Source organism: Columba livia, unplaced genomic scaffold, assembly GCF_036013475.1.
Source record: "Columba livia isolate bColLiv1 breed racing homer unplaced genomic scaffold, bColLiv1.pat.W.v2 Scaffold_234, whole genome shotgun sequence".
Taxonomy (NCBI): Eukaryota; Metazoa; Chordata; class Aves; order Columbiformes; family Columbidae; genus Columba; species Columba livia.
The window spans coordinates 61,529-88,178 of record NW_027043271.1 but is presented as its reverse complement, the minus strand read 5'-3'; the positions used below and the strand labels follow the sequence as shown (position 1 = coordinate 88,178).

The window sequence follows — 26,650 nt, the reverse complement described above, 5'->3', positions numbered from 1 at the left end:
TAGATTAGATACATTACATAGTAATTATACATAATATATATAATATATATTAATATTTAATGAATATCATTACAATAGTATATTATAGATATCATTATGCCATTATATATTAATTATAAATTTCATTACATAATATCAATGAGTATTAGTTGATCAGTTAATTATATCAGATTATATATTATATATTTCTACTAGTCATCATATTATATCGTTTATAGTAGCATATTGCTATACTGATTTAGTCTACATATTTACTATTAAATTAAAATTAACTTTAATAATTTAAATTTAAATTAAATTAAAAATAAGTTAAATTAAATTAAAATATAGAAATAAATTTTAAAATGGAATGTAAACAATTACGTGGGTTTAGGGAGGCGGCGACCAATCAGCGCCTTTCTCTCCTCAGAGGCAGCGACCAATCAGCGCCTTTCTCTCCCTCGGAGACAGCCGAGCGGGGCTGAGCCGGGGGAGGCTTTCCCGCCAGACGGCACCGGCCAATCAGCGAGCGTCTCCTCGGCCCCCTCAGCGTGAGGGAGAGCGGGACGGGGGAGACAAAATGGCGGCGGGTTAAAAAAGCCGAACATGTTCCCGCTTAAATATTAATTCAGTAAATTATATAAAGAAATAGATTTTTAAAGCTTTTTTTGGGGCCAAATCAGCACCAGATCTGGGACCCCCAGCTCTAGACACGTTCAATGAAGTGAATTCAGCCCTAAAACCCCCCAAAAAGCAACGAAATGCCCCTCCCGGCTTTAAATACAATAACTTACACACTTATTTCAACAACTACTTACATTATTTTAACAATTAATAATTTAAACAATTAAGCGGCTTTAGGAGCCTCAGAACCGCCCAAAATGCTCAAAAAAACCCTCATAAAACCTCAAAAAGCCCCGTTTAAATATAATAATGTAAATTAATAAGCGGTTAACAGAAAAAAACGCATTTGGACTCGCAATCCTGGGAAACAGCCCCAAATCTCCCCCCGGGCTTTAAATATTAATCTATTGTATAAATTCTTATCAATAAGTAGATTCAAAAAGCTTTAAAGTCGCAAATCGGCCCCTCAAACTTTAAACGCGTTAAATAAACCTTTCAAAAAGCCGATTTAGACCCCAACGGCCCCAAAACGGCTCCTCACAGCGCTAAATAATTGAAACAACTCAGCGTCTTCAGAAGCCCCGAACCGCAGTGAAATAATAAATCAAATAATAAACCAACAATTAAATCTTAGGAGCCTCAAACCCGCCCAAAATGTTCCAAATAAAACCTCAAATAAACCCTTTAAACATAACAAATTAAATAAATAAGGGCTCTAAAAAAACCGATTTGGACTCAAAATCCCGGGGAAAAGCCCCAAATCTCCCCGAGCTTTAAACTTTAATTCTCCTGATAAACCCTCAATAAACAGATTTCAAAGGCGCCTTCTGGCACAAATCGGCACCCAAAAATTACGTAAAAACATCTTTTAAAAGCCGAATTGGACCCAAACCAGCCCCGATTGCTGAGAAAAGCCCCGAACCGGCTCCTCCCGCGTTCAACACAACGATTTAAGCCGCTAAAGCGGCTCCGGGAGCCTTAATCGCCCCCGCCCCCCCCCCTACAAACCCGCGGCTTTAAAACCCCAGTTCCGATCAAAACCCCCAGATACACCCCAGCCCGCCGGTCACTCATTAACCCGCCGAGCCCCAATTAACACCCGCACGATAATTACCGCCCTGCCCCGCCCCGTTAACTGATTCCGGCCGCCGTTCCTGCCGTTCTCCGGTTTCCCGCCGCGGGGGGGGGGGGGGGGGGGGGGGGGGCCGATGAGCTCGCGCTGCCGCTGCCGCCTCCGCCTTTCTGGTCCTGCGCGCGTTCTGCGCCGCCCCATTTATTACCTCGTTGTCCCGCCCGGTCCCGCCCCCCGCCCGCCCTCCTGCCAATGGACGAGCCGCCCCGTCAGCCGCGCTGCCCAATCAGCGCTTCGTTGCTGTGGGCTAACGTCGGCGAGAAAACGCCGACCAATGAGCGCCTTTTCTACCTCAGGGGCGCTAGCGAATCAGCGCCTGTTACTGGGAGGGCGAACTTCGGCGGAAAGTGACCAATCAGCGCCTTTCTCCCACCCCCTCGGAGAACCCCTCGTGGGGATGAGCCAATGGACGACTTCCGAGGCTGACACTGTCAGCCAATCAGCGAGCGCCTCCTCCCTCCCTCGGTATAAAATAGCGAATGAGAGGAGAAGGGGGGAAACAAGATGGCGGAAGAGAAGACATCGTGGCGGCATGCAGCGGCGATTGAGGAGGAAGGAGGAGAGTCGGGGCTGGGCGGAAAACCGGCGGCTCCTCCGGCAGCAGCAGCGATCGGGGGGTGTGTGGGGGGGAAACCGGCGGCTCCTCCGGCCGCGGCAGCAGCGATCGGGGTGTGGGGGGGGAAAACCGGCGGCTCCTCCGGCCGCGGCCGGCACGTGGCTTCACCGGCACCGCGGCCGCGAGACCGCGCGCTGTGGGGCTGCGGGGCGGGTGTGGGGCCGGGGGCTCCAGGGGTCCCGCAGCGGCGGCCGTGGGGCGGGATGGGGCGGCTGCGGTGATAGCTGTGGGGCACTGGAGTGGCTGCTGTGGGGGCTCTGCAGAGGCGTGTCTGGAGCTCTTGCGGGGCAGGAGCAGGGCTGCTGTAGCGGTACCTGTGGGGCAGCCATAGGGCTGCCATGGGGTTACTTAGGGTCACGCATGGGTGGGGGGGCCGCGCGCGCAGCTGGGTGTAGCCCCACCCACGGGGGTGGGATCCGTGCTGAGGGGCGGGGACTGGGAGGACACGCCCATTAGGAGGCCCACCTGGGGGAACTGGGCAGGGGGTGGGGCCTCCGTGTGTCACACCCCCATAGGAGGAGCCGCTTGGGGTAGGGAGAAGGACACGCCCAAAGAGGGCGTAGCTTAGGAAGGGAGGGGTGAAGCCGAGAGTAGAGTGGGCTCTGTATAGCACGTGCTCTGAGGGGGCGTGGTTTAGCAGGGGCTGAGTTTAGGGGTGGAGCCGCGGGCGGGGCTTCGATGCATTATGCTGCTGGGAGGGGTCTGTAAGGGACACGCGCCTCGGGGAGGGCACAGACTGGCAGGGGCGGAGCTTGGACGGGGTGGAGTTGGAGTGTGGCTTTCTCAGACCACGCCCTTGGAGGGAGAAGCCGGACTGGATAGCACACTGAAAAATTAAAATTAGCTGTTGTTAATCACATCTAGTTTGATGTCTTTTTATTTTAACTCAGAGGTAATTAATAGCGGTCATGTTTTTGCACAACCCCAAAAAAGCTGTGGTTAAATTCAGACTGTCATAACTGTTTTCTAATATTATTTTACTTCTAAATATCTTTTAGTGTTCTGTTGGGAATCATTACTGCCTGGGAACTTTTTAATACCCCTGTTTATAAACAGCCACTACTTCGTGGTTCCTTTATACTTCTCTTTAAAAAAAGAAATGTAACGTTTTGACTCTGTTTGGTTCTGAGCTTTGTTGCCTCCCATCTCATGGCTCTGTTATAATTTAAATACTAAACACTCCCGATCACTTTCCAATGCTGTTTAAAATCTAAAGCTTCCTCACTTTGTTTCCTATGCAGTCATTCGTGTCTGCGGTTTATTTCATAACGGTTGTTCAAATGAAGCTACCAATGACTCCACATTAGTTTTCTGCCTTTATCATTTAAAAGGAATTCCAAACAATGTGTTTTTTAAACTAGCATTCAGATTGGGAACAACTGCTGCCTAGTTCACCAAGTAATAGCTGAAATTAAATTTACTTCTTGCTCATGCCTATATAATTTCATCTATTTACACTTTAACATTTTTATCATTACATTACTACCAGGCGGATTTACTAGCACACATTATTTTTTATTGTAGATATAAACTAGAGGTTTTTTTCTCTACAGGTATTACTTCCAATTAGTGCTCCAGTATTTATATTCCACTCTTTTAAATTTTACTACATAAATTGGGGATTATTACTGTCTGCCTTGGAATTACCTTGGAATTTCCAGGCAAACCCACCGCAGCGCCTCGACGTGTCAAGATTGTCGGTGCCGGCTCCGCCAACAACGCGTCCAGCGAACGCCGCGGTGCTGCCGGGGCTGCGGCAGCGCGACGGAACCGACCGGAGCGCGGGGAGGAGACTCAGCCCAGCAGGTGCCACACGTAACGTGGAACACCGGGCGGCCCAACTTCATTTCAAAGGAGGAACACGCACACGGAGCACAAAGGATGCTCTTCTGCACGAGACGCGCTGTCCTTAGCAGCTGCACAGCGACGCTGTCTCTGTGATTGGGAGATCTGGTGGCAAATGAGGGAGCTCTGCACGTTGCACCTTTCAAACCTGCACAGAGTCACACTTCACCCCGCAGGTGACACCAGAAACTAGGAAGCCTCCAAAAAGAATTTACAGCCCCACACCCAAACCAGCTGCACTCACCTCCACCACCAATCCTGCTCTACACACACCTCCTTCTCCTTCACACACCCTTCAACAGCCAGATCCACAGCCATCTCCTCACGGTCATTCACTGCACTGAACGCAGCAGGGTAGGGGTGGAGGGGAGAGAAAGCTAAAGGAAATTTTTTAAAAACTCCCTGTGTTTCTTTCAGTGGCATTTTTGGCGTTATTTTTGTTGGGGGCCGGGGGACATGTTGGGGTGTTTTTAATTAAGGAAACTGCTGTTTCAGCCTGCAAGTGAAAACAAACCACACGCACAAGGCTGGACACGGTCAAAGCAGCCCCAGCTCGTTCCGCAGTCGCTGACAGCGTGTCCATTCAGCCGTCTGCCCGCCCTGACGCGCTCCCCCAGCGTACCCGGCTGGACACACACACGTGTGCTGGGGAACTCGGACCAGCGCTGCGGTCTGGGGAGGAGTGAAGGACGAACCAGAAATAGATCCTGCAAGAATCCGTCTCTAAAACACTGTAGATCAACAACGACAGTTGTAAGTCACAGACACTCTTCCTTTTCTCTCGGACTCTCACAACAGTAATAAGTAAGTCCTGAAGGATGGAAAACACCAGGATAGGCTGGGAACAACAACAAAGGTAGGTAAAAGAAGGTAAATGGGGGCTCTCAGGGGCCCCAAAAGACAAGCTCAGCTGTCCTGAGAGGAGCAGATGGGAATCAGAGGAGTCCTGAGGGGATTGGGGAGGGGGCTGTCCTGGTTTCATTAAAAAACAAGTTTCTCTTTCAGTGAATTTGCCTGTCAGCTAAAGCTTCATATTAGCTGCATTTTCCTGGAGAACCAGATACATGTTTTGGTAAACAATGCAATGGAATGCTTACTTGTTGATAAGGACAGATTCACATCTTGCAAGAGGAGCAACAAGAAACAGGTGACCAACAAACTGACCAACCGTGTATAACATCCCCTTCACATGAATACTTCATACAGAAGTGGCAGATCATGAGGATCTTGTCCTCTTTGCCCCTTTTCGTCCCTTCTGCTTATGGTGACATTAGGAGAGGACCTTGCTAGTCGTCCCTGCAAACTGAGGCCTGCTGAGAGACTGAATCCAGCTCCGGTTGGCTGCATAGTCCAGTCCAGGACTTCAGGTGCCGGCTCTGCAGTTGCTGAGACTTTCAGGATTGGTTTTGTATTATTTTCTCTACTCTTAATATAGCATTAGTAAAACATTGTCAGTTTTTCCAACTCTCTTCTCTCTGTCCTTCTTTCCCTCCGGATCGCCTGTCCTGAGTGGGAAGGGGGGAGAGGGAGGGGCAAAAGGGGGAAGTGGGGGGAAGACGGGGTTAACAATACATCTGCCAGGGTTTTACTGTCACCCCGCAATCTAAACCCTCGACAGGGGCCAACAGATGGGGGGTCCTGAGAGGAGACAAGAGGGGAAAATGAGGCCTCTGGGATGTGACAAGAGCAACTGGGGAAGTTTTGAGGGGAAGAGAGAAAAGAGGGGAATTTAATGGGGCAAAAGGTCAAACAGGCACCGTGATGCCACCAACGAGCCTGCAGGGACCCAAAGGCAGGCAGGGCAATCGCAGAGGAACTGGGAGGAAACGGGTTTCTGAGGGAACAAGGTGGCGAGTGAGCTTGTGAGGGGTCCAGAGGCAAAGGGATGTGTCCCGAGGAGAACAAATAGAGAGGTTCTTACTCTGAGAAGTTGTCCTTGACTTTGTTCCACCAGCAGCCGTCCTGCGGTCTCGGCACAGCCTGGGGATCCCTGACCCGCACCACCACAACCTTTAACAGCACATGGGGCTGCTCTAGAACCGCAATGACAAACAGCAAGTACTTCTCTAGGACAGCTTTGATGTGGGATTGTTCTGTTTTCTCTGCAACGGACAGGGAGACATTTCTCCTCCCCACAGTACCACTAAACACCCCACCCATGATTGTTCAGGCGTTTTGGGGCTGAAAGCCCCCATCTCTCACTGGCCTGCTCCTCCAGTAACGTCATCGTCACCCCCCGAGTCCCCCCATTTATTCACTCAAAAAAAAAAAGGTAGAAAAGGAAAACAGCCCCAGCGGGCAGCACATTACTTTAAAACGCCATTTACCTATGTACATACCAGAGCGCCCAAAAATGGGGGGGCAGCGCCCCGAACAGCCGCAGCCACGTCCCACAGGCCGGCAGCCGCCCCCCGGCACGCTGGGGACGGAGGACGGAGCCGCGTCTCCCGCTCCGGCGCTGCTCCCCCCACCCGGGCTGGGGGGTCTGCTGAGCACGGGGCGGTCACAGCTCCCCCTCTGAAACACAGGAATTCCACATTAGAGTTCCGCGTTGGGGCGGCCGGGTGCAGCACCGCGCTGTGCCCGCAGCCTTTCCTTCCTTGTCCAATTTATACAACGGCCTCGGCTCCTCAGATTCCGCCAGGGCTGCTCTCCTCGCATTCCCACCAGGTGGTTCCCCAATCCCTTTCCCGCGAGCTAAAATACCCCCCAACGGGCTCTTGTGCAGAGCACCGCTACCGCGCCGTCCTCCCGTTACGCGTCACGCAGGACGACACGGCTCACCTTGTAACAGAGACAAGCAAGAACTACGAACGCTTCTAGCGGCACTCCACAGGCAATACTAAAACCTGCCCACGACGTACCGCCCTCACAAGTTGTGCTCCAGGTTTATCCCGCCCTCTCCAAAACAAAACGATTCCGGCACGCGGCTCAAGTCCGTCTAACGCTCAGCGCCGCGATCGGGACGCTCGGCCACACGGGCGGCTTCACGGCGCTCGCGCCCCTTGCACGCTAAAGCCACCGCAGCTTCCGCTGTAGGTTTTGGCGTTCGAGTGCACAGTCAGAGCCGAGGCCTATCCGAGAATCAAACCGAACTGCGGTACGCCTCACCGCTACGTACGGGGCCGGCTCTACACCGCGACGGAGCGCCGGAACAACCGACACCAAAAGCTGGCCGCACGAGCAACCACCGCACGCCTGTAAGGCGCTCGCAAGCCCGTGCGCGCTATCCTGCCTAAATTCCGTACCGCGACTTACGGACGCCCCGCGAGCGCGTGCCCGGTCCTGGCTCCCAGCGCAGAAAGACCCCTCGCCAGAGGTCCTCGTCCGTCCCCGCCGCGACGCGACCGAGACGAGGAGTCTCTCCAGAGAAACCCCCGGGGCGCGCCGACAGAGCCCTCGACTCCGCGGGCCCCGCGGCCGCACAGAGCGGGTCCTCCGGCCGCCTCGCCGGCTGAAACGGGGAAGGGAACGGGACGGCAGAGTCAGCAGCGCTGCTAAGCCGCATTCTTCACAGTATCACAGTATGTTTGGGACGGGAAGGGACCTCAAAAGATCATCCAGTCCAATCCCCCCATGGAGCAGGAACGCCCAGGTGAGGTCGCACAGGAGCACGTCCAGGAGGGTTTTGAATGTCTCCAGAGAAGGAGGCTCCACAAACCCCCTGGGCAGCCTGGGCCAGGCTCTGCCACCCTCACTGAGAAGAAGTTTCTTCTCAAATTTAAGTGGAACCTCTTGTGTTCCAGCTTGATCCCATTACCCCTTGTCCTATCGTTGTTTGCTACCGAGAAGAGCCTGGCTCCGTCCTCGTGGCACTCACCCTTTATGTATTTATAAACATTGATAAGGTCCCCCCTTAGTCTCCTCTTCTCCAAACTAAAGAGACCCAGCTCCCTCAGCCTTTCTTCATAAGGGAGGTGCTCCACTCCCTTAATCATCTTCGTTGCCCTACGCTGGACCCTCTCCAGCAGTTCCCTGTCCTTCTGGAACTGAGGGGCCACAACTGGACACAATATTCCAGATGCGGTCTCACCAGGGCGGAGCAGAGGGGAAGGAGGACCTCTCTCCATCTACTAGCCACCCCCCTTCTAATACACCCCAGGATGCCATTGGCCTTCCTGGCCACAAGGGCACAGGGCTGGCTCACGGTCATCCTGCTGTCCACCAGGACCCCCAGGTCCCTTTCCCCTACACTGCTCTCTAATACGTAATTTCCCAACCTATACTGGAACCTGGGGTTGTTCCTGCCCAGGTGCAGGACTCTACACTTGCCCTTGTCAAATTTCATCAGGTTATTCCCCGCCCAACTCTCCAGCCTGTCCAGGTCTCTGATGGCAGCACAGCCTTCTGGCGTGTCAGCCACCCCTCCCAGCTTGGTGTCATCAGCAAACTTGCCGATAGTGCACTCTATTCCCTCGTCCAAATCGTTAATGAATATACTGAATAACATTGGCCCCAGCGCTGACCCCTGAGGCACTGCACTGGATACTGGCCTCCAGCTGGACTCCGCACCATTGACTACCGCTCTCTGGCTTCTCTCCTTAAGCCAGTTTGCAACCCACCTCACTGCTCTGTTGTCCAGACGAAGCTGTTCCATTACTTTCCCAGGGACAGAGCTGAGGCTGACCGGTCTCTAATTACCCGGGTCCTCCTTCTTGCCCTTTTTGAAGACTGCAGTGACATTTGCTTTCCTCCAGTCCTCGGGCACCTCCCCCGTTTCCCAAGACTTGGCAAAGATGATGGAGAGCGGTCCAGCAGTGACTTCAGCCGGCTCCCTCAGCACCCACGGGTGCATCCCATCCGGACCCGTGGATTTATGGATGTCCAGACTATTTAATTGCTCCCTAACCCAGTCCTCATCGACTAAAGCAAACTCCTCCACTGACCTGGCTTCATCCGGGGTCTCAGGGGTACAGGGCTCCCCAGGACGGCCTCCGGCAGAGTAGACAGAGACAAAGAAGGCATTCAGGAATTCTGCCTCCTCTGTATCTTCTGCCACCAGGGCACCCACTCCGTTCATCAGTGGGCCTACATTGCCTCTGGTGTTAGTTTTATCTGCTATGTATTTGAAAAAGCTCTTTTTGCTGCCCTTGACCCCTCTCGCCAGCTGTAATTCTAGGGGGCCTTGGCTATCCTAGCTGCCTTCCTGCATCCTCTAACAGCAGCCTTATATTCCTCCCAAGTGGCCAGCCCCTGCCTCCATGACCTGCAAACTCTCCTCTTCTGCTTGAGCATACCCAACAGATCCCTGTTCAACCACGCAGGCCTCCTGGCTCCCTTCCTTGACTCCCTTCGTGTGGGGATGCTCTGATCCTGAGCGTGGAAGAAGCAATCTCTGAATGCAACCCAGCTATCTCGGGCCCCTTTTCCTTCAAGCAGTCTTGCCCGTGGGATTTCCCCCAGCAATTGCTTGAAAAGGCCAAAGTTAGCCCTGCTAAAGTCCAGGGTTGCAATTCTACTTGCTGTTCTGTTCCTGCCACCCAAGATGCTGAACTCCACCTTCTCGTGGTCACTGCAGCCCAGGCAGCCCTCAACCTTTACTGCTTCGACCGGACCCTCCTTGCTAGCGAGGATGAGATCCAGCAGTGCACCTCTCCCAGTCGGCTCCTCCACCACCTGCATGAGGCAGTTCTCACCGATGCACGGCAGGAACCTCCTGGACTGTGGCTGGCTGGCTGAACGGTCCTTCCAGCAAACACCAGGGAACTTAAAATCCCCCACAACAACAGGGCCTGTGACCGTGAGGCCGCTCTCAGCTGCCCATAGAAGGCCTCATCAACTTCCTCAGCCTGATCTGGTGGCCTGTAACAGACGCCCACAGCAGTGTCACCCCTGCCAGCCTGCCCCTTGATCCTGACCCATACACTCTCAACTCGCTCCTCATCCGCTCCTGGGCAGAATTTAGTACACTGTAGCTGCTCTCTCACATAGAGAGCAACTCCACCACCACGCCTGGCTGGCCTGTCTTTACTTCATTTGATGAGGTTAGTTGTAATCGTTTAGTTTCTCGCTGACAACACGTCTCTTAATTATTAGTTAAATACAAACTAAGCTCTCAGCTCCTAAACAATGTGTTACTTAACCTTCCGTCTCCCTCTTGTCGTGCAGAAGGAGCTAAAAGGTGAAAACCGTCCCCTCACCGCGCAGGCGGTCAGAAAGCATTTCCCTCACGTCAACCGGTTCCTGAGGGCCGCATCTTGTAGAACTTCACCGCAGCGTACGCTGACTCGGCAGCTTCTCTTCAAAAGCGGGAAGAGAAAACAGGGACAGGCACCTGAAAAAACAAGGCAGAGAACAGAGCAGCTGGGAACACCGTGTCATTCGCACGTGCACATCCCACAAGCCCCCGAACGTGGGGGGGCTCCCCGAGGAAAACAAAGCGGGGGCAGCGCCCCAAACAGCCGCAGCCCCGGCCCGCAGGCCGGCAGCCGCCCCCCGGCACGGCAACGCTTCCGGCCGACCCGAGAAGGGAGCCGTTCGTGCCGGCCGGTATCGACACCCCCCTTTTCCAGGCAGCTCGGAGAACTCCCTTTGCCAGCGTCGTCCTGGTACGTTTCCCTCGTCCGGCTGCTCTTGTCTGTACCCCGCGTGCACCATCAAGATGGTTTTCTAGGCACGTTTCCCATTGCCTCGTTCGCACAGAGCTTCTAAATTCGCTCTTACCTGTTCGTCCGATCTCGACAGAGCGCATCAGCTCCTCGCGCCGCGAGGCGCCGCTGCTCTCCCGTCGCCGGTGACGGCTCCTTTGGACCCTAATTCTGATCGGGCTATTAATCTCCTATTAATTGCTTATCCTCTTTGTTACAGTTCCCTGACGTTGGCTGGAGGACACGGCCACCTGGGCTCAGAGACGCGGCTTCCGTACCGGTCTCTGTCCTCTCGGTGGCTGGTTTTACAGCGGCGCCTGCCAATTTATGGCCAGTTTCCTGAGCAGCGTTTCCCTTCTGAGGCCCGTTGCAACGCGTGACGGCAACTCTCCTAGCAACAGCACAGCTTCCAGCAACCGGAGCATCACGTTTAATCTGCCTCCCTTGTGCCGTTAATACACTTTATTCTTTTCAAACGGCTTCAAGGGCCCGCACCCTTCAAGAAACCTGCTTAGAATCAGTGCAGCCACTAATCTTCTTCTCTTTGCGTAACTCTACAGCTCACGCGAGAGCAATTGCTTCAGCTTTCTGGGCAGAAGTCCCTGGAGGTAAAGCTTTAGCTTCCCTTACCTGCTGGGCGGTCGGCACCGCACGCCCGGCTTCACGTACCCCTCGCTTTACGCAAAGCTGCTCCCATCGCTGACCCGGGAGGCTTCGGCATCCTCCAGCGGCCGGTCCCTTCAATCCCCTTCTGCTGTTGCCGAGCAACCGCGGGCCACCGACTGCCAGACGGATCCACTGAGGAAAGAAGCCGCGCCGAAAACGTTAGCAGGAGCAATATTTACATCGTTAAACGTTTAAGGAGGCACCGAGGGAGGGATGTCGTTTGCACACCAATGGGGACCTGACCCCCGTCGGGGGGGGACGGACACCGGCACGCACAGACCCGACCGCGAACCCCCGCGGCTCGATCGGCGTCTCTGCCCCCCCCCTTGCCGGGCGCTGCAGTACCCGAGTTTCGCCACAGGGCGGCAGCACCGAGGCGCGCCGCGGCACCGCGTTGGGGCGGCCGGGTGCAGTACCGCGCTTTGCCCACACGACGGCGCCACTGAGACCCGCCGCGGCAGCCCCGGGCGAGCGGTCGTGCCGCGTTTCGCGGGAATCCCGCCAAAAAAAACCCAAAAAACAAACGCGACCAAACAAAAAAGCGCACAGAGAGAGCCGCGGCGCGAAAGCCGCGCCCGCAGGACACGGAACCCGCCGGGGCTCGCCCCGAGCTCCCGCCGGAGCGGCGCCCCGCTCGCCACGCCACCCAGCCCGCCCGCAACCGCGCCTTAGCTCTGCTTGTTACCGTCCCCGCGACCGACGGGGGCTGCGCCGCTCCCGGAGGGGCTGCCGCACCGGGCACGGGCGCTGCGCCGGAGGGAGACGCGGCTCCGGACCGCACGCCTCCCAGCAGCTTCGCCAGCGCGGCCGTAAGGGCGGGGGGGGGGGAACCGGAACCGAAGGCCTCCGCGCCGCGCCGCGCCGGCCCCTCCCGCTCCCCCCGTTCCAACGGCACGGTCACCCTCGCCGCTGCCGCACTCACCTGCCGCCTCTTTCGCCGCTCCGTTCCCCTCGCGCTCCCCCGCCGTCCCGCCGGGCTCCGCGGGCACCGACAGCCGCCGCGCCCCCGAGACGCCCGCGGCGGGAGGTCCCCGGCTGTCGCCTCCTTCCCCTCCGCCCTCCTGCCGCCTCCGGGGAACCTCACGAAGGGCGGCCCTGAGCCGCCCGCCTCCCGATGCCCGGGCGCCGGCCGCAGCGAGCGCTCCGCAGCCGCCCCGACCCCCGTTCCCGTTCGCTCCCGGTCTCCCCCCCCCGGCCCCGGCCCCGAGACACCGCGGACCTATCAGCGCTCGCGGTTTGGGCATGCGCACTAGGGAGACTGCAGCACCCGCCCCTTGCCGCATCCCGGTTGGCCTCCCGGGACACGTCAATCATCTCCCTCTCCGCCTATCAGCGCTCGCAACTGGGGCATGCGCAGTAGGGACACCGCAACGCCCGCCTCTTCCGCACCATCATTGGCTGCGGGCGGCACGCAGTACCCAGCCCTCGACGCCCGCCCCTCCGGCAATCTGATAGGCAGACAGCATGAATTTGCCTGTCAGCTGAAGCTTCATATTAGCTGCCTTTTCCTGGAGAACCAGACACATACATGTTTTGATAAACATTGCAATGGAATGCTTACTTGTTGATAAGGACAAATTCACATCTTGCAAGAGGAGCAACAAGAAACAGGTGACCAACAAACTGACCAACCGTGTATAACATCCCCTTCACATGAATACTTCATATACAAGTGGCAGATCATGAGGATCTTGTCCTCTTTGCCCCTTTTCGTCCCTTCTGCTTATGGTGACATTAGGAGAGGACCTTGCTAGTCGTCCCTGCAAACTGAGGCCTACTGAGAGACTGAATCCAGCTCCGGTTGGCTGCAGAGTCCAGTCCAGGACTTCAGGTGCCGGCTCTGCAGTTGCTGAGACTTTCAGGATTGGTTTTGTATTATTTTCTCTACTCTTAATATAGCATTAGTAAAACATTGTCAGTTTTTCCAACTCTCTTCTCTCTGTCCTTCTTTCCCTCCGGATCGCCTGTCCTGAGTGGGAAGGGGGGAGAGGGAGGGGCAAAAGGGGGAAGTGGGGGGGAGACGGGGTTAACAATACATCTGCGACACGGCGGCCGTGGGCACCCCGGGGCGGGGCACGAAGCTGCTGCGTCCCCCCAGTTCTGGATCCCCTGACCCAGAGCAAAGCGCAAAGCGCTCCCCTCCTCCGGCTGCCGACAGCCAGCCCGGCTTCTTGCACAGCCCCCTGGTTCCCCCTCACCCCGTCCCCCCAGTTAGTCCCAGGGGTGTTTCTGAAGCCCATGGACACCTCAGCCCCACCCGGGGGCAGGATGGGCCTCTGCTGGCTCTGCCCTGGTGCCCACTGGTTTGCTCCCCGTGCTCCTTCTGGGGGGGCCTGGATACCAACTGGATCCACCTGGGCACCCCCAAAGCGCCTTTTTAGCACTTATTTTTCTCCTGAAAAAGCAAACACAGCGGGGCTTTCTGCCATCCTGCCCCAGGGACTCCTCTCAGACCACACCGGTGCTTGGTTTCCCATCGCCATTTATTGCAGCCGCTGCCTGCTCAGTGCCCGGGGCGGTGGGACCGGGGCCGGGACCCCGTCCTGCCCGGCTGTCAGGGGGTTGGTTCACGGCGGGGGGGCGGGATGGGCGGCAGCAGCTGCGGTGCCAGGGTGAAGCGTCTGGGAGACGAGACTGGTAGGTGCTGCAGCACGGCTGATCTCAGCGAGGAGCGGGTGCCTGGGGGCGAGGGGCAGGGTCAGCCACAGACACCCACCAACAGGGTCCTGCCCCCACCCTGAAGCACACAGGCTCTTGTCCCACACTGCCCAGCACCACCCCCCATGTCCCCCCAGCTCCCTCCAGCTCCACCACGAGGACCGGCTGCCCCAGCAGCCAGTGCTGCCCCCACAGCCCAGCCCAGACCCCAGACCCCCCTCCCACCCCGCCCAGCTGTGGGCACAGACCCGTCCCCCCAGACAGCGGGGTGTCCTCTGCCCCCCGGTGCCCTGACAGGGCCATACTTGGCCGGTTCCTGGAGGTCGGGGTGTCTGGGGTGGCCCTTGGCATTGTGGGCAGCTCAGAGCCCCCCATCATGGAGAGCTGCTCGTCCTGCTGGTTCCCATCAGTGCCGTCCTGGCCCGACAGCTGCATCGCGTCCTTCTGAGAAGGGGAGAGCGTGTGACCCAAACACGGGGCCCCGTTCCGCATCCCCCAGCAACCCTCCCCCAGCCAGCTCTCCCCGGGGAAACTGAGGCACGGATGGATCCCCCCACAGGCTCAGATCCCCCTCCCCACCTCTGTCATCCCTACCTTGTTGGGGCTGCGGGCACTGGGTTTGGATGGCCGTGGGGTGCTGGGCGGTTGGGGCTGGAAACGCGGGGGCGTGACGGTGTGTTGGCCTCCGCAGCTCCGCGGAACAGTGGGGTATCTACACTCGCCCGTCCGCTCCCTGTGGGACAGGACATGGGGGTGCTCAGTGCCCGGCAGGTGGCACCCCGTGTGTCACTCGATGCCAGGAGGGGTCGGGGGGTGCTCCATGTTCAGGGGGCAGTTACTCACGGTCCAGGTGCCAGCATGTTGAGGGGCCGGTCGCAGGACAGGCAATGGAAACCGGGCAGCAGCTGCCTGGAGGGGGGAGAAAAGGGCTGGGGAGCTCCTGGGGGGCACAGCCCCACCTGCACACCTGCCACAAAACGCCTCTGCACCCACCCCCCAAGACTGGTTCAGGAGGGCTCCTCCCGCACGTGCCCCCTCATTGTGCCGCCTCTATCGCTGCGAAGCTGCAGCTGGCAGGAGCACAAGGCACAGCCACTTGCTCAGCATCCCCAGGGGCGCTGCCCACGTGGCTCCCACGCCAGGTACCACACCGGCACGAGCCGGGACAGCCAGCAGGAACAGGGCCAGCACTGCCAAAGCCACCACTGTCCCCATCGCACTCACTTCCTAATCCCAGCGGCATCGTCACGCTCTGCCTGCAGCGCCTTCTCCTGGAGCTGCCCGCTGAGGCTCTTCCACCGCTCCTCCTGCTGCTGCCGGAACGCCCCCAGCTCCCGGCGGTCCAGCTGTGGACGGGTGACACCCTCAGCCAGCTACCCCAGGATGGGACATGGCGGTCCCCTGGGGCACAGCCGGGAGGGGGGACCCTCGCAAGAATGCTGCCTTAGGCTGCCAGGCCCCCAAGGTGCCAGTTCTGCGTGGAGGGGACGAGCCCTCACCTTGCAGTCCATCTGTCTCTGCAGCTCTCGCTGGAACTGGTGCCAGCCCTTCTCCTGGCCCGTCACCTGGCTCGTCACCTCCTCCATCATCTTGGTCAGCCGCTCCTCGCACGCCTCAAGCTGGCTGCGACTGACTTTGTCAGCCAGGGCGGCTTTGTCTGCTTTCTAGCAACGGGGAAAGGCAGGAGAGCGGTGGGGACAGGATGCAGGGACAACGGGAGAGGGAGAAGTGGCTACGTGGTCCTGTTCACCCCATCACCCCCGTGGCGTTGGTCCCACCAGCCGAAGGGACTCGGGGCCACAGAGGGACCTGGCAAGGGACCCGCAGCCGGGCTGGAAATCCTCCCTCCCCCTGGCTGGTTCTGCCAGCCAGCACCCAAGGGACAAGGGGTGTTTGTCACCCTGCCTGGGACACCCTTGGCTGGCACCAGGGCCCCTCGAGCCCGTACCTCATCGATTCCCAGCACCAGCATCTCCTCCTTGTCTGCTTGCTTCTTCTCCAGCCTCCCCAGGGCCTGGGACAGAGCCTTCCAAGGCAGACAGCAGCCCGTGATGCCACGGCAGGGTCGGAGCTGCCCCCCGGCCAGCCGAGCACCCCCTGCCTCCCCACCCCATCAGAAACCTCCAGGAAAGGCATTGGGAAGCTGTGCAGGGCTGCGAGCAGGGTGGCAGGGGGACAGACCCCTTGGGGTCCCAGCCTGGGCTCTCCTGCGGGTTACAGCCACCCACCTTGATGTCATTCTGCTTCTGCTGACGATCCTGCTGGAGGTTTGCAAGGGCCGAGCTCAACTTCTCATAGTCCTTTTGTAGCTGCATGATGCTGGCCTGGAGGCACTTGAGTTGCTCGTCCTGCTGCAGGGACTAAGAGGACAAGGCGGTGCTGAGCAAGGGGGTGGCTGCCCCTCGGGGACAGACCCAGGGTATTTTGGCTGGTGGCCACGGGCCCTCAGTGCAAGCAGGACATTTGCTCCAAGGCTTTAGTTCCCTTCCGTGCTGCTGACTCTCACAAGCCAATTAGGGGGGCAGCGAGGGGCTCCCCCATGTTGAAATGTCTGAGGGGTCCTGGCAGCTCAAGCCCCCTACACCACATCTCCTTACCTGTCTCCTCCACTTCGGATGACTCTCCACCTTGCTGCCCGCCTTCTGGACCAGGGACTCCACCTGCTCCTCGAGCTTCTCGCAGCGCTGGAGGAGTTTCCCCAGCAGCACCCTGGTGTCCGGGCTGCAGACGTGGCACCCTGCGTGTTCGTGTCCCCCGCTCTGCGCCGTCGTCCTCGGCTCGTCCACCTGCTGGCAGGGGAGGAGGAATCAGCTCTGAGCCGGGCTGGATGCCGCCCACAAGCCCAGGTGCCGTGGAGGCTCCATGGCCCCATCCAGCCAGGGGACGTGGCCGGGACCCCGCCAGGACCCCCCCCGAGCCAGCGGGGGCTGGGAGCGCTGCCCCCGGGCCTCACCTCTGCCTGCAGCTGCTGTGCTGCCTCCATCACCAACTTATTCACGTACTTGGCCGCAAACTGCTCCAGCTCGGCCTGGGTTGGCTCCTGCTGCTTCCCCAGCTCCTTGCGCTCTGCCTTGACCTTCTGTCCCTTGGGCCTGGACAGCGAGACAGGGGCAGGGGCAGGCTTAGCCTTCGTGGGGGTGTCCCTCGGCCCCCAAACTGGGATGTTCCCAGACCCCAGGCTCCCTCACAGCCCTGCAGGTAGGAAACCCTCTCCCATCCTTTTACCGTGGCTGTTGGGTCATCTGGCCACTGCCGTCTGCTTTCCTACCGGCTCCAGACCCCCTCGTCTTTCTGGGAGTATCCTCCACCTTGCTGATCTGGGAACGGCAGTGGTGGGGGTGAGGGCACAGCCCCCTGTGTCATTCTGGCACGGGGAGCCTTCAGCTGCCCCCTCCCTGCCCAAACTGCTGTCCCCACAGCCCCTCGGGGACTGCTGCCGGCTCACCTTCTCCTTCTCCCCGTGGAGGGCCCTGGCCATGTCCTGCAGGAAGGACACCTGGCACCTGAGGTCGGCCAGGATGCTGGTGATGCTCTGCCGGCCTAGAGGGACATGGTGCAAGGGGATGTGCTGTCGGTGAGGGGGTCTCACCCGTGGGGCCAGGCTCTGAGCATGACGAGCCCCTGACCCAGGGTGTCCCCACACCAAACAACCCCGCCAGCCCCCCCGTGCTCTCACCTCCCTTTGGGAAGAGCCGGCGCACGTCCTCAAGATCTGTGCTTTCTGCTTTTGTAGATTTAAGCTGCTCCACCTGTTCCTTCAGACCAGCGCAGAGCTGGCCGAGCTGCCCAACCTGTGACAGCACCTCCCGCATCTCCGACTCGTAGCTTGAGGTGCTGGTGGAGCCCCAGGGCTTGGCCGGCTCTTGGGCATCCCCTGGGATGGTGGCTTTGGAGCTGGAGGACCCAGGCTGCACCCCAGGGGTGGTGGTGTGGGTCCCAGGGGATCCTGCCTGCATCCCCGCAGTGCTGGCCTGGGCATCAGGGGCCCCTGGTTGTGTCCCCAGGGAGGTGCTGGCCTGGGTGCCCGGGGATCCTGGCTGCATCCCCGGGGTGGTGGCGCTGGCACCAATAGACCTCTTGTGAATGGAGGGAGCGCCTGACAACTTCACAGGGGTCGCTGGTTGCCCCTGTATCCCTGCTTGCATCCCCGGGGAGCCAGACCCTGCAGTCCCCTTGCTGGTCTCCATCCCAGGCTGTGTCCCACGTCCCTTTGGCTCCAGTGCTGAGCTCCTCCTGGCCTGGCTGTCCATGGCCACCTGGGTGGGCTCAGCGGGGGCAGACTGGCCCCCACCACCCTCCTGGGAAGAAGAGGCAAAAGGCAGCAGGTTTACTGGCAGCTGGGCAGCCTAGAGGACAGACCCCAGAACCCCCCGCCATGTCCCCAGTCCCCGTCCCCAAACCACCATCTTGCATGGCCAGACTCGTGTTGAAAACGAGAGCCCAAATGCAAAGTGATCACGGGGTCAGCCCGGCCATGGAACCAGAGGGATGGGATCCCCAGGGATGGAACCCCCAGCATCACTGCCCAGCACCCCAGCCCACAGGCTGTGCCCCGAGGCAGGAGGGCTGGTGTCCCCGAGGGAGCGGGGGACGCAGCCGCCTCCTGTCCCTGCGCAGCCCGGCAGCGTCCCGGGGCTTCCCCTGGAGCTGGGCGAGGAGAGGGACACCCGCTCAGATGTGGGAGCGGGATTTAAAGAGTATCCCCGAGTGAACTGGGGCACGAGGCAGAGGGACACTGGGCAGGGCTGTGCCTGGGGACCGCGGCTGAATTGCATGGGCAGAACTTTATCTCCCCTCCTGCCCCTCCCACGGTTCTGTTTTGAGGGCTCTCTAGTTCAAAAGTGCCTTAGCAACTCCTGGGACACCCTTCCCATCTTCCCTCCTGCTGCCCTTCACGCTGGTGACACCGATGGCCGTGGGGCAGGGGCACAGTGTGACAGGGCAGCAGGAGCGGGGAGGGACGAGGGCCCAGCTCCCTCCCGGGGCACCAGGGGATGCTCACCAGGCCAAGCGTCTCCTGGATCTCCTGGATGTCCTCCGCCAGGCCGGAATGCGCCTCCTGCAGGGCATGCATGTCCTCTGCCAGGCCGACATGTGCCTCCTTCACCTCCTGGATGTCCTGTTCCAGGCCAGAATGCGCCTCCTGCATGGCCTCCTTCATCTCCCGCACGTCCTGTTCCAGGCTGGACTGCGCCTCCTTAAACTTGCTGATCTCCTCCCACAGGTCCTGGAGCGAAGCCCTTTTCTGGGAGAGCGGGTGGGGGGTGAGCCCAGGGGAGGGTCCCTGGGGACCTGGGCCCCGCTGTGCTCTGCTGCGGGAGCTCGGGCTTAACCCAGCCCTTGGGCTGAGGGCGGCACGACGGCAGCGCGGAGCCCGGAGGAGGGGGCGTCTCGTGGGGGAGCACCCAGGGACCAGCAAGAGCATCTACCTTGGGGACATCTCTCTTCTCCTCTTCCGTTGTTTTTGGCATGGCCTCCTTGGCCACGGAGGAGACCTTGGAGTTGCTCCCGGTCCCCTCCAGCGTGTCCTTCTCATCCAGCTGCTGCTTTGGTTTCCAGAGGTGCTGCCCTGTGCCCAGGGCTCCATCCTCCTCCTTCTCCTGGCCAGGCTGGGCCTTGCTGTCCTGATCCTTTGCCAGGCCGGGGGTCGGGCTCTGCTCTGGCTCCAGGACAGACAGCTCCTGCTGGCCCAGCTGCCCGATGATGGCCTCAAGCAATTTGTGCAGTGCCACCAAGTCGACAACCCCCAAATGGGGTGTCCCCATGGCGGCGTTCAGCATCTCCAGCAGTCCACGTGTGGCCATCGCTGCTGCTCTGCCCGAAAACACTGAACTGGATGTGGGAAGACGGGAGCTCTTCTGTCCGGAGATGATGTTGGAGGGATGGGCAGCCAGCAGCCTTTCTCCTCCTCCTTCTTGCCACAGAAAGTGATCCAGTCACCAAACAGATCCAAGTGCCAAAAGCAATCCGAGTGATGAAAGTGATCCAGTCGCCAAACAGATCCAAGTTCCGAAAGTGATAAAACCACCAACAGCAGTTCAACCACCAGAAGTGGTTCAACCACCAGTAGCGATCCTACCACCAAAAGTGATGCAACCACCAATAGCGATCCCACCACGAAAGCAATCCAACTGCCAAAATGAGTCCACCACCACAGTGATCCCACCACGGCAAGTGATCCCACCACGGCCAGTGACCAAATGGGCGAGGGGCACAGGTGACAGGGGACAATATAGTGTCTCTGTTGCCTGGCAACAGCCGCCCCAGGAGCCAGCGGGCGCCGCCCTGGTCCTTTGTGATGAAGTCACCCACGGGATGGGAGATGCTGAGGCTCCCTCCTGCCTTTCCCACTTTACCACCTACAATGCAGCTGGTGACACCTCAAATGTTGTGGCAGGTCACTGCAGCCCGTGCCCAGATTCAAAGTACAATCAGACAGGTCATGGGGAATGAAATCTCATTTCACTCAATTAAATACCCTCAGTTTTAATTGCAGAAAGAATGGCTTTATCCGTGTTGTGCACTAAATGAAACTCTCCCGACGTCTCACCCTTTCCTTTCCCCATGGCACAGCTGGCCTCGGAGGCGATTCCCCTTGGTGGCAGATGTGCAGCGACTGGCTCACGAGTGCACCAGCACTGGGAACCTGGGCTGAAAACAAGGTCAAAGTGCCTGGTTTAGGACGCCTTTCCCTGCGGTTCATCACGCAGAAGGGTGTCTTTTGAGAGGGAGCTGTTCTGAAGGGATTTCTTCTGCCTCTCTTGACCGTTGGCACGAGCCAGCGGCTGCTGACCAGGAAATGTGCTCATCGCTTGCTCCCTCAAGAACACTGCTCTGGCCTTTGCAGCTAGAACGACATAAACCAGAGGATGTTTCCTGTCACCTCTGCAAGAAGGTGGTTCAAATGCAAAGGCTGATCTTGCCCGTAAGCAGCACAAACTGCTCTAGAGACAGCTCTTTGCTGGGGATGGAGCTGCGAGAGAGGTTCTCCAGCTGGCACGGCTGCCTCCCTTTTGAAACACGGGCAATCTTGTGCTGGGAGTCCCGTCCCTCAGCCTCATGGCTCTGACATCTCCTCTGATGCTTCAGAAACGCTGCTGCTAGCTACACAGCCATTGCAAGATCCTTTTGCACTGCAAACTGAAGCTGCTCCATAGCTGAAAGGGAGACCCCAACACAGAAAGCAGGGCTGCCATGATTCCTCTGAGAGTGAACCCCACATCCCAAAGAAAGCCGGTCCTTAGAGATGGCCAAGTTTGGAGCAGCGCTGTCACACGTGAGCTGCGAGTCACACAAGGAAGAGTTCCAGGGGACGGAGCGTGTCCCCAGATGGTTTTTGCCAGCGCTGACTGAGGAAGAGGCGTCCTGTCCAGGGACCTCTGCACAGACATCTCCAGGCAGAGCAAGACACCGGGGGGCAACAGCCCCTCTCAAACCCCAGTTTTGCACCCCAAGTGGCCGCACGGCAATGGGCAAGCGTTCATCCCGGGCCAGAGATGCTGGCTCCAGAAGTCATGGCTTGCTCCTGGGAGGGTCTTCTTGTGTCAGAACCTCCTGTGTTTCGCCACGCATTTTTCACTGTCAATGACTTTCATTTCTTTTCCCTCTACGCTCTCCTCCGGTTTTGCCGTGGAGAGCAGATGCCAACAGTCTATTCCAGCCTTATGGGATCTTGCAGACTTCTCCTTTGCTGTCTGTGGTGCTGGTGATTGCCTTCTGCTGCCCCTGGTTCATGTTGAAGATTAATTCCTGGCAGACGCGGTTGGTGCTGCTGAGCAACACTCTTGGCTTTGTGCTAGTGCTCAGTAGGACACCTACAAGGAAGCAGGTGTCAAAAACCTCTCGGTTCTTGTGTTGAATGGTGTTGTGAGGAATCATTTAACTTCTCATTTTCATCGTGAGCTCCTGGGGTTTTTGGCAAGACTGGCCTCAAAAAGGGCCGGGTCTGTCCGGGGGGGAGGTGGGGAGGGCACTAAATTCAGCTCAGTGCTCAGAAAGCAGGGGCCGTGCCGGGAACCGCGAGGGGCCCGGCCAGCGCCTCGTGTCCCGGGGGCCCTGCCTGACTTTCTGTGTCCTAATGGGGTGCGAAGTGGAGCAGGGGACAGGGAGCCGGGTGAAGAGGGTCCTGAGGGACCCCAAAACTCTCCCCACCCATCGTGCTGGTCCTCATTGCATCACCTCATCCCTGCCCGGGGCAGCTGGCATCAGAGCAGTGTCCCCTCCCCAAACCCGCTGCACCCCAGCGCTCTAAGCACCCTGGATGGTCCAAACTGTTCTTCGCAGCCCGAGCTGGCCCTGCCTGGGCTGGAGATCCTCCCCAGGCAGCCCCCACGTTCTGGGGGTGCCACCCAGACCCTGCAGCGCTGGGTACCCCAATACCCACCAGAGCTCGGCTTCGAGCATCCCCTGGTGCGGGATGCAGCCAGATCTTCAGTGATGGGGAGTTGGCAGGTTGGGACTCCAAAAACCATCCATGGCCGATCTGACACCCCCGCAGATGTGCACCCCCAGCAACACACCGGCCACGCCGCCCAACTTCCCCGACGCTCTGGCCACGTTCTCCAAGCTGCGAACCCCCGAGAGCCACAGAGCAGCATCAGCCCCATCACCTCCATGGCCTGTGCCCCCGGGAGCTTCAGTCCCTACTGCGCTTCCTCACCCACAACCCCCAGCCCGCCTGGCTGCCCCCTCCTCACCCACCGCCCACGGCCTCCACCACCCCCTGCCCCCCAGAAAGCCACGGCCACCATGGACAGCCAGAGACCAGACTGGGTTGGCGGAGGTGGGGGGGTCAGGGGGGTCCCGGGCCAGGGTGTTGGGAGCGGGGGCTCCCCTGAGAATCGCACTGGAACAATTTTCTAGGTATTATTTCTAGGGTGGGGGGCACACACTGCTGGGGAGGGCACTGGCCCTTGAGAGCCTCTAGATGGTCTTTTCTCCCCTCATTTTTTAAAAATATATATTTAATATATATAAATCTAGAGAGAAGGAGCAGCAGCACAGGGGTGGGTGCTGGGTGGGGGGGGTTTCTTAACGCCCCCTCCCACCAGCATCGCTGCAGCGTGGCGGGAGAGCGAAGGGGACGCAAATAACGAAGAAATCAATGGCCAGAGGCAGCTGTCGGCACCCAGGTCATGGCTATGGGGGCACCCTGGATTGGGGGCACACAGCCGCTGGGCCCCCTGCCTCTGCATGTCCCAGACCCCTGATGAAGCCCCCAAAGCAATCCCCTCCTCCGGCTCCCATTACCCTTTGTCCTATCATTGTTTGCCCCCGAGAAGAGCCTGGCTCCATCCTCATGGCACTCACCCTTTATATATTTATAAACATTAATGAGGTCCCCCCTTAGTCTCCTCTTCTCCAAACTAAAGAGACCCAGCTCCCTCAGCCTTTCTTCATAAGGGAGGTGCTCCACTCCCTTAATCATCTTTGTTGCCCTACGCTGGACCCTCTCCAGCAGTTCCCTGTCCTTCTGGAACTGAGGGGCCACAACTGGACACAATATTCCAGATGTGGTCTCACCAGGGCGGAGCAGAGGGGAAGGAGAACCTCTCTCGATCTACTAGCCACCCCCCTTCTAATACACCCCAGGTACCATTGGCCTTCCTGGCCACAAGGGCCAGTGCTGGCTCATGGTCACCCTGCTGTCCACCAGGACCCCCAGGTCCCTTTCCCCTCCATTGCTCTCTAATATGTAATTTCCCAACCTATACTGGAACCTGGGGTTGTTCCTGCCCAGGTGCAGGACTCTACACTTACCCTTGTCAAATTTCATCAGGTTATTCCCCGCCCAACTCTCCAGCCTGTCCAGGTCCCGCTGGATGGCAGCACAGCCTTCTGGCGTGTCAGCCACCCCTCCCAGCTTGGTGTCATCAGCAAACTTGCCGATAGCGCACTCTATTCCCTCGTCCAAATCGTTAATGAATATACTGAATAACATTGGCCCCAGCGCTGACCCCTGAGGCACTGCACTGGATACTGGCCTCCAGCTGGACTCCGCACCATTGACTACCGCTCTCTGGCTTCTCTCCTTAAGCCAGTTTGCAACCCACCTCACTGCTCTATTGTCTAGACGAAGCTGTTCCATTACTTTCCCAGGGACAGAGCTGAGGCTGACCGGTCTCTAATTACCCGGGTCCTCCTTCTTGCCCTTTTTGAAGACTGCAGTGACATTTGCTTTCCTCCAGTCCTCGGGCACCTCCCCCGTTTCCCAAGACTTGGCAAAGATGACGGAGAGCGGTCCAGCAGTGACTTCAGCCGGCTCCCTCAGCACCCGCGGGTGCATCCCATCCGGACCCGTGGATTTATGGATGTCCAGACTATTTAATTGCTCCCTAACCCAGTCCTCATCGACTAAAGCAAACTCCTCCACTGACCTGGCTTCATCCGGGGTCTCAGGGGTACAGGGCTCCCCAGGACGGCCTCCGGCAGAGTAGACAGAGACAAAGAAGGCATTCAGGAATTCTGCCTCCTCTGTATCTTCTGCCACCAGGGCACCCACTCCGTTCATCAGTGGGCCTACATTGCCTCTGGTGTTAGTTTTATCTGCTATGTATTTGAAAAAGCTCTTTTTGCTGCCCTTGACCCCTCTCGCCAGCTGTAATTCTAGGGGGCCTTGGCTATCCTAGCTGCCTTCCTGCATCCTCTAACAGCAGCCTTATATTCCTCCCAAGTGGCCAGCCCCTGCCTCCATGACCTGCAAACTCTCCTCTTCTGCTTGAGCATACCCAACAGGTCCCTGTTCAACCACGCAGGCCTCCTGGCTCCCTTCCTTGACTCCCTTCGTGTGGGGATGCTCTGATCCTGAGCGTGGAAGAAGCAATCTCTGAATGCAACCCAGCTATCTTGGGCCCCTTTTCCTTCAAGCAGTCTTGCCCGTGGGATTTCCCCCAGCAATTGCTTGAAAAGGCCAAAGTTAGCCCTGCTAAAGTCCAGGGTTGCAATTCTACTTGCTGTTCTGTTCCTGCCACCCAAGATGCTGAACTCCACCTTCTCGTGGTCACTGCAGCCCAGGCAGCCCTCAACCTTTCCTGCTTCGACCAGACCCTCCTTGCTAGCAAGGATGAGATCCAGCAGTGCACCTCTCCCAGTCGGCTCCTCCACCACCTGCATGAGGCGGTTCTCACCGATGCACGGCAGGAACCTCCTGGACTGTGGCTGGCTGGCTGAACGGTCCTTCCAGCAAACACCAGGGAACTTAAAATCCCCCACAACAACCAGGGCCTGTGACCGTGAGGCCGCTCTCAGCTGCCCATAGAAGGCCTCATCAACTTCCTCAGCCTGATCTGGTGGCCTGTAACAGACGCCCACAGCAGTGTCACCCCTGCCAGCCTGCCCCTTGATCCTGACCCATACACTCTCAACTCGCTCCTCATCCGCTCCTGGGCAGAATTTAGTACACTGTAGCTGCTCTCTCACATAGAGAGCAACTCCACCACCACGCCTGGCTGGCCTGTCTTTACTTCATTTGATGAGGTTAGTTGTAATCGTTTAGTTTCTCGCTGACAACACGTCTCTTAATTATTAGTTAAATACAAACTAAGCTCTCAGCTCCTAAACAACGTGTTACTTAACCTTCCGTCTCCCTCTTGTCGTGCAGAAGGAGCTAAAAGGTGAAAAACGTCCCCTCACCGCGCAGGCGGTCAGAAAGCATTTCCCTCACGTCAACCGGTTCCTGAGGGCTGCATCTTGTAGAACTTCACCGCAGCGTACGCTCACTCGGCAGCTTCTCTTCAAAAGCGGGAAGAGAAAACAGGGACAGGCACCTGAAAAAACAAGGCAGAGAACAGAGCAGCTGGGAACACCGTGTCATTTGCACGTGCACGTCCCACAAGCCCCCAAGCGTGGGGGGGCTCCCCGAGGAAAACAAAGCGGGGGCAGCGCCCCAAACAGCCGCAGCCCCGGCCCGCAGGCCGGCAGCCGCCCCCCGGCACGGCAACGCTTCCGGCCGACCCGAGAAGGGAGCCGTTCGTGCCGGCCGGTATCGACACCCCCCTTTTCCAGGCAGCTCGGAGAACTCCCTTTGCCAGCGTTGTCCTGGTACGTTTCCCTCGTCCGGCTGCTCTTGTCTGTACCCCGTGTGCACCATCAAGATGGTTTTCTAGGCACGTTTCCCATTGCCTCGTTCGCACAGAGCTTCTAAATTCGCTCTTACCTGTTCGTCCGATCTCGACAGAGCGCTTCAGCTCCTCGCGCCGCGAGGCGCCGCTGCTCTCCCGTCGCCAGTGACGGCTCCTTTGGACCCTAATTCTGATCGGGCTATTAATCTCCTATTAATTGCTTATCCTCTTTGTTACAGTTTCCTGACGTTGGCTGGAGGACACGGCCACCTGGGCTCAGAGACGCGGCTTCCGTACCGGTCTCTGTCCTCTCGGTGGCTGGTTTTACAGCGGCGCCTGCCAATTTATGGCCAGTTTCCTGAGCAGCGTTTCCCTTCTGAGGCCCGTTGCAACGCGTGACGGCAACTCTCCTAGCAACAGCACAGCTTCCAGCAACCGGAGCATCACGTTTAATCTGCCTCCCTTGTGCCGTTAATACACTTTA

The 26,650-nt window shown here is 58.1% G+C and overlaps 1 protein-coding gene across 6 annotated transcripts; it reads right to left on the bottom strand.

Moving 5' to 3' along the window:
* Positions 1 to 13,914: 13,914 nt before the first annotated feature.
* Positions 13,915 to 25,809, bottom strand: LOC135578034 (uncharacterized). Of its 6 annotated transcripts, none has more exons than XM_065048196.1 (16): positions 25,682 to 25,809; positions 19,537 to 21,921; positions 19,110 to 19,352; positions 17,784 to 18,405; positions 17,553 to 17,647; positions 17,333 to 17,424; positions 17,061 to 17,199; positions 16,705 to 16,896; positions 16,336 to 16,467; positions 16,056 to 16,133; positions 15,607 to 15,771; positions 15,332 to 15,453; positions 14,951 to 15,016; positions 14,702 to 14,840; positions 14,413 to 14,551; positions 13,915 to 14,128 (listed from the first exon to the last, which is right to left on the bottom strand). In XM_065048196.1, exons 2-16 carry the CDS (start codon positions 19,909 to 19,911, stop codon positions 14,004 to 14,006), a joined length of 2,724 nt encoding a protein of 907 aa, XP_064904268.1. In that variant the 5' UTR covers positions 19,912 to 21,921; positions 25,682 to 25,809; the 3' UTR covers positions 13,915 to 14,003. The 6 variants fall into 6 exon arrangements, with proteins under 6 accessions (XP_064904268.1, XP_064904266.1, XP_064904267.1 ...); XM_065048194.1 differs by having other exon boundaries at positions 19,537 to 22,673; positions 25,682 to 25,794; XM_065048195.1 differs by lacking the exon at positions 25,682 to 25,809 and adding an exon at positions 22,491 to 23,786.
* Between the last annotated feature and the right edge of the window lie 841 nt (positions 25,810 to 26,650).

What these genes read in the sequence shown, in the direction of transcription:
- LOC135578034 (XM_065048196.1), bottom strand. Translation starts at nt 19,911, where the DNA reads ATGGCCACACGTGGACTGCTGGAGATGCTGAACGCCGCCATGGGGACA. An exon ending in AGAGACAGATGGACTGCAAG is followed by an intron (nt 15,454 to 15,606) that starts GTGAGGGCTCGT and finishes ACCCGTCCACAG; the next exon opens with CTGGACCGCCGGGAGCTGGG. An exon ending in AACATGCTGGCACCTGGACC is followed by an intron (nt 14,841 to 14,950) that starts GTGAGTAACTGC and finishes CCTGTCCCACAG; the next exon opens with GGAGCGGACGGGCGAGTGTA.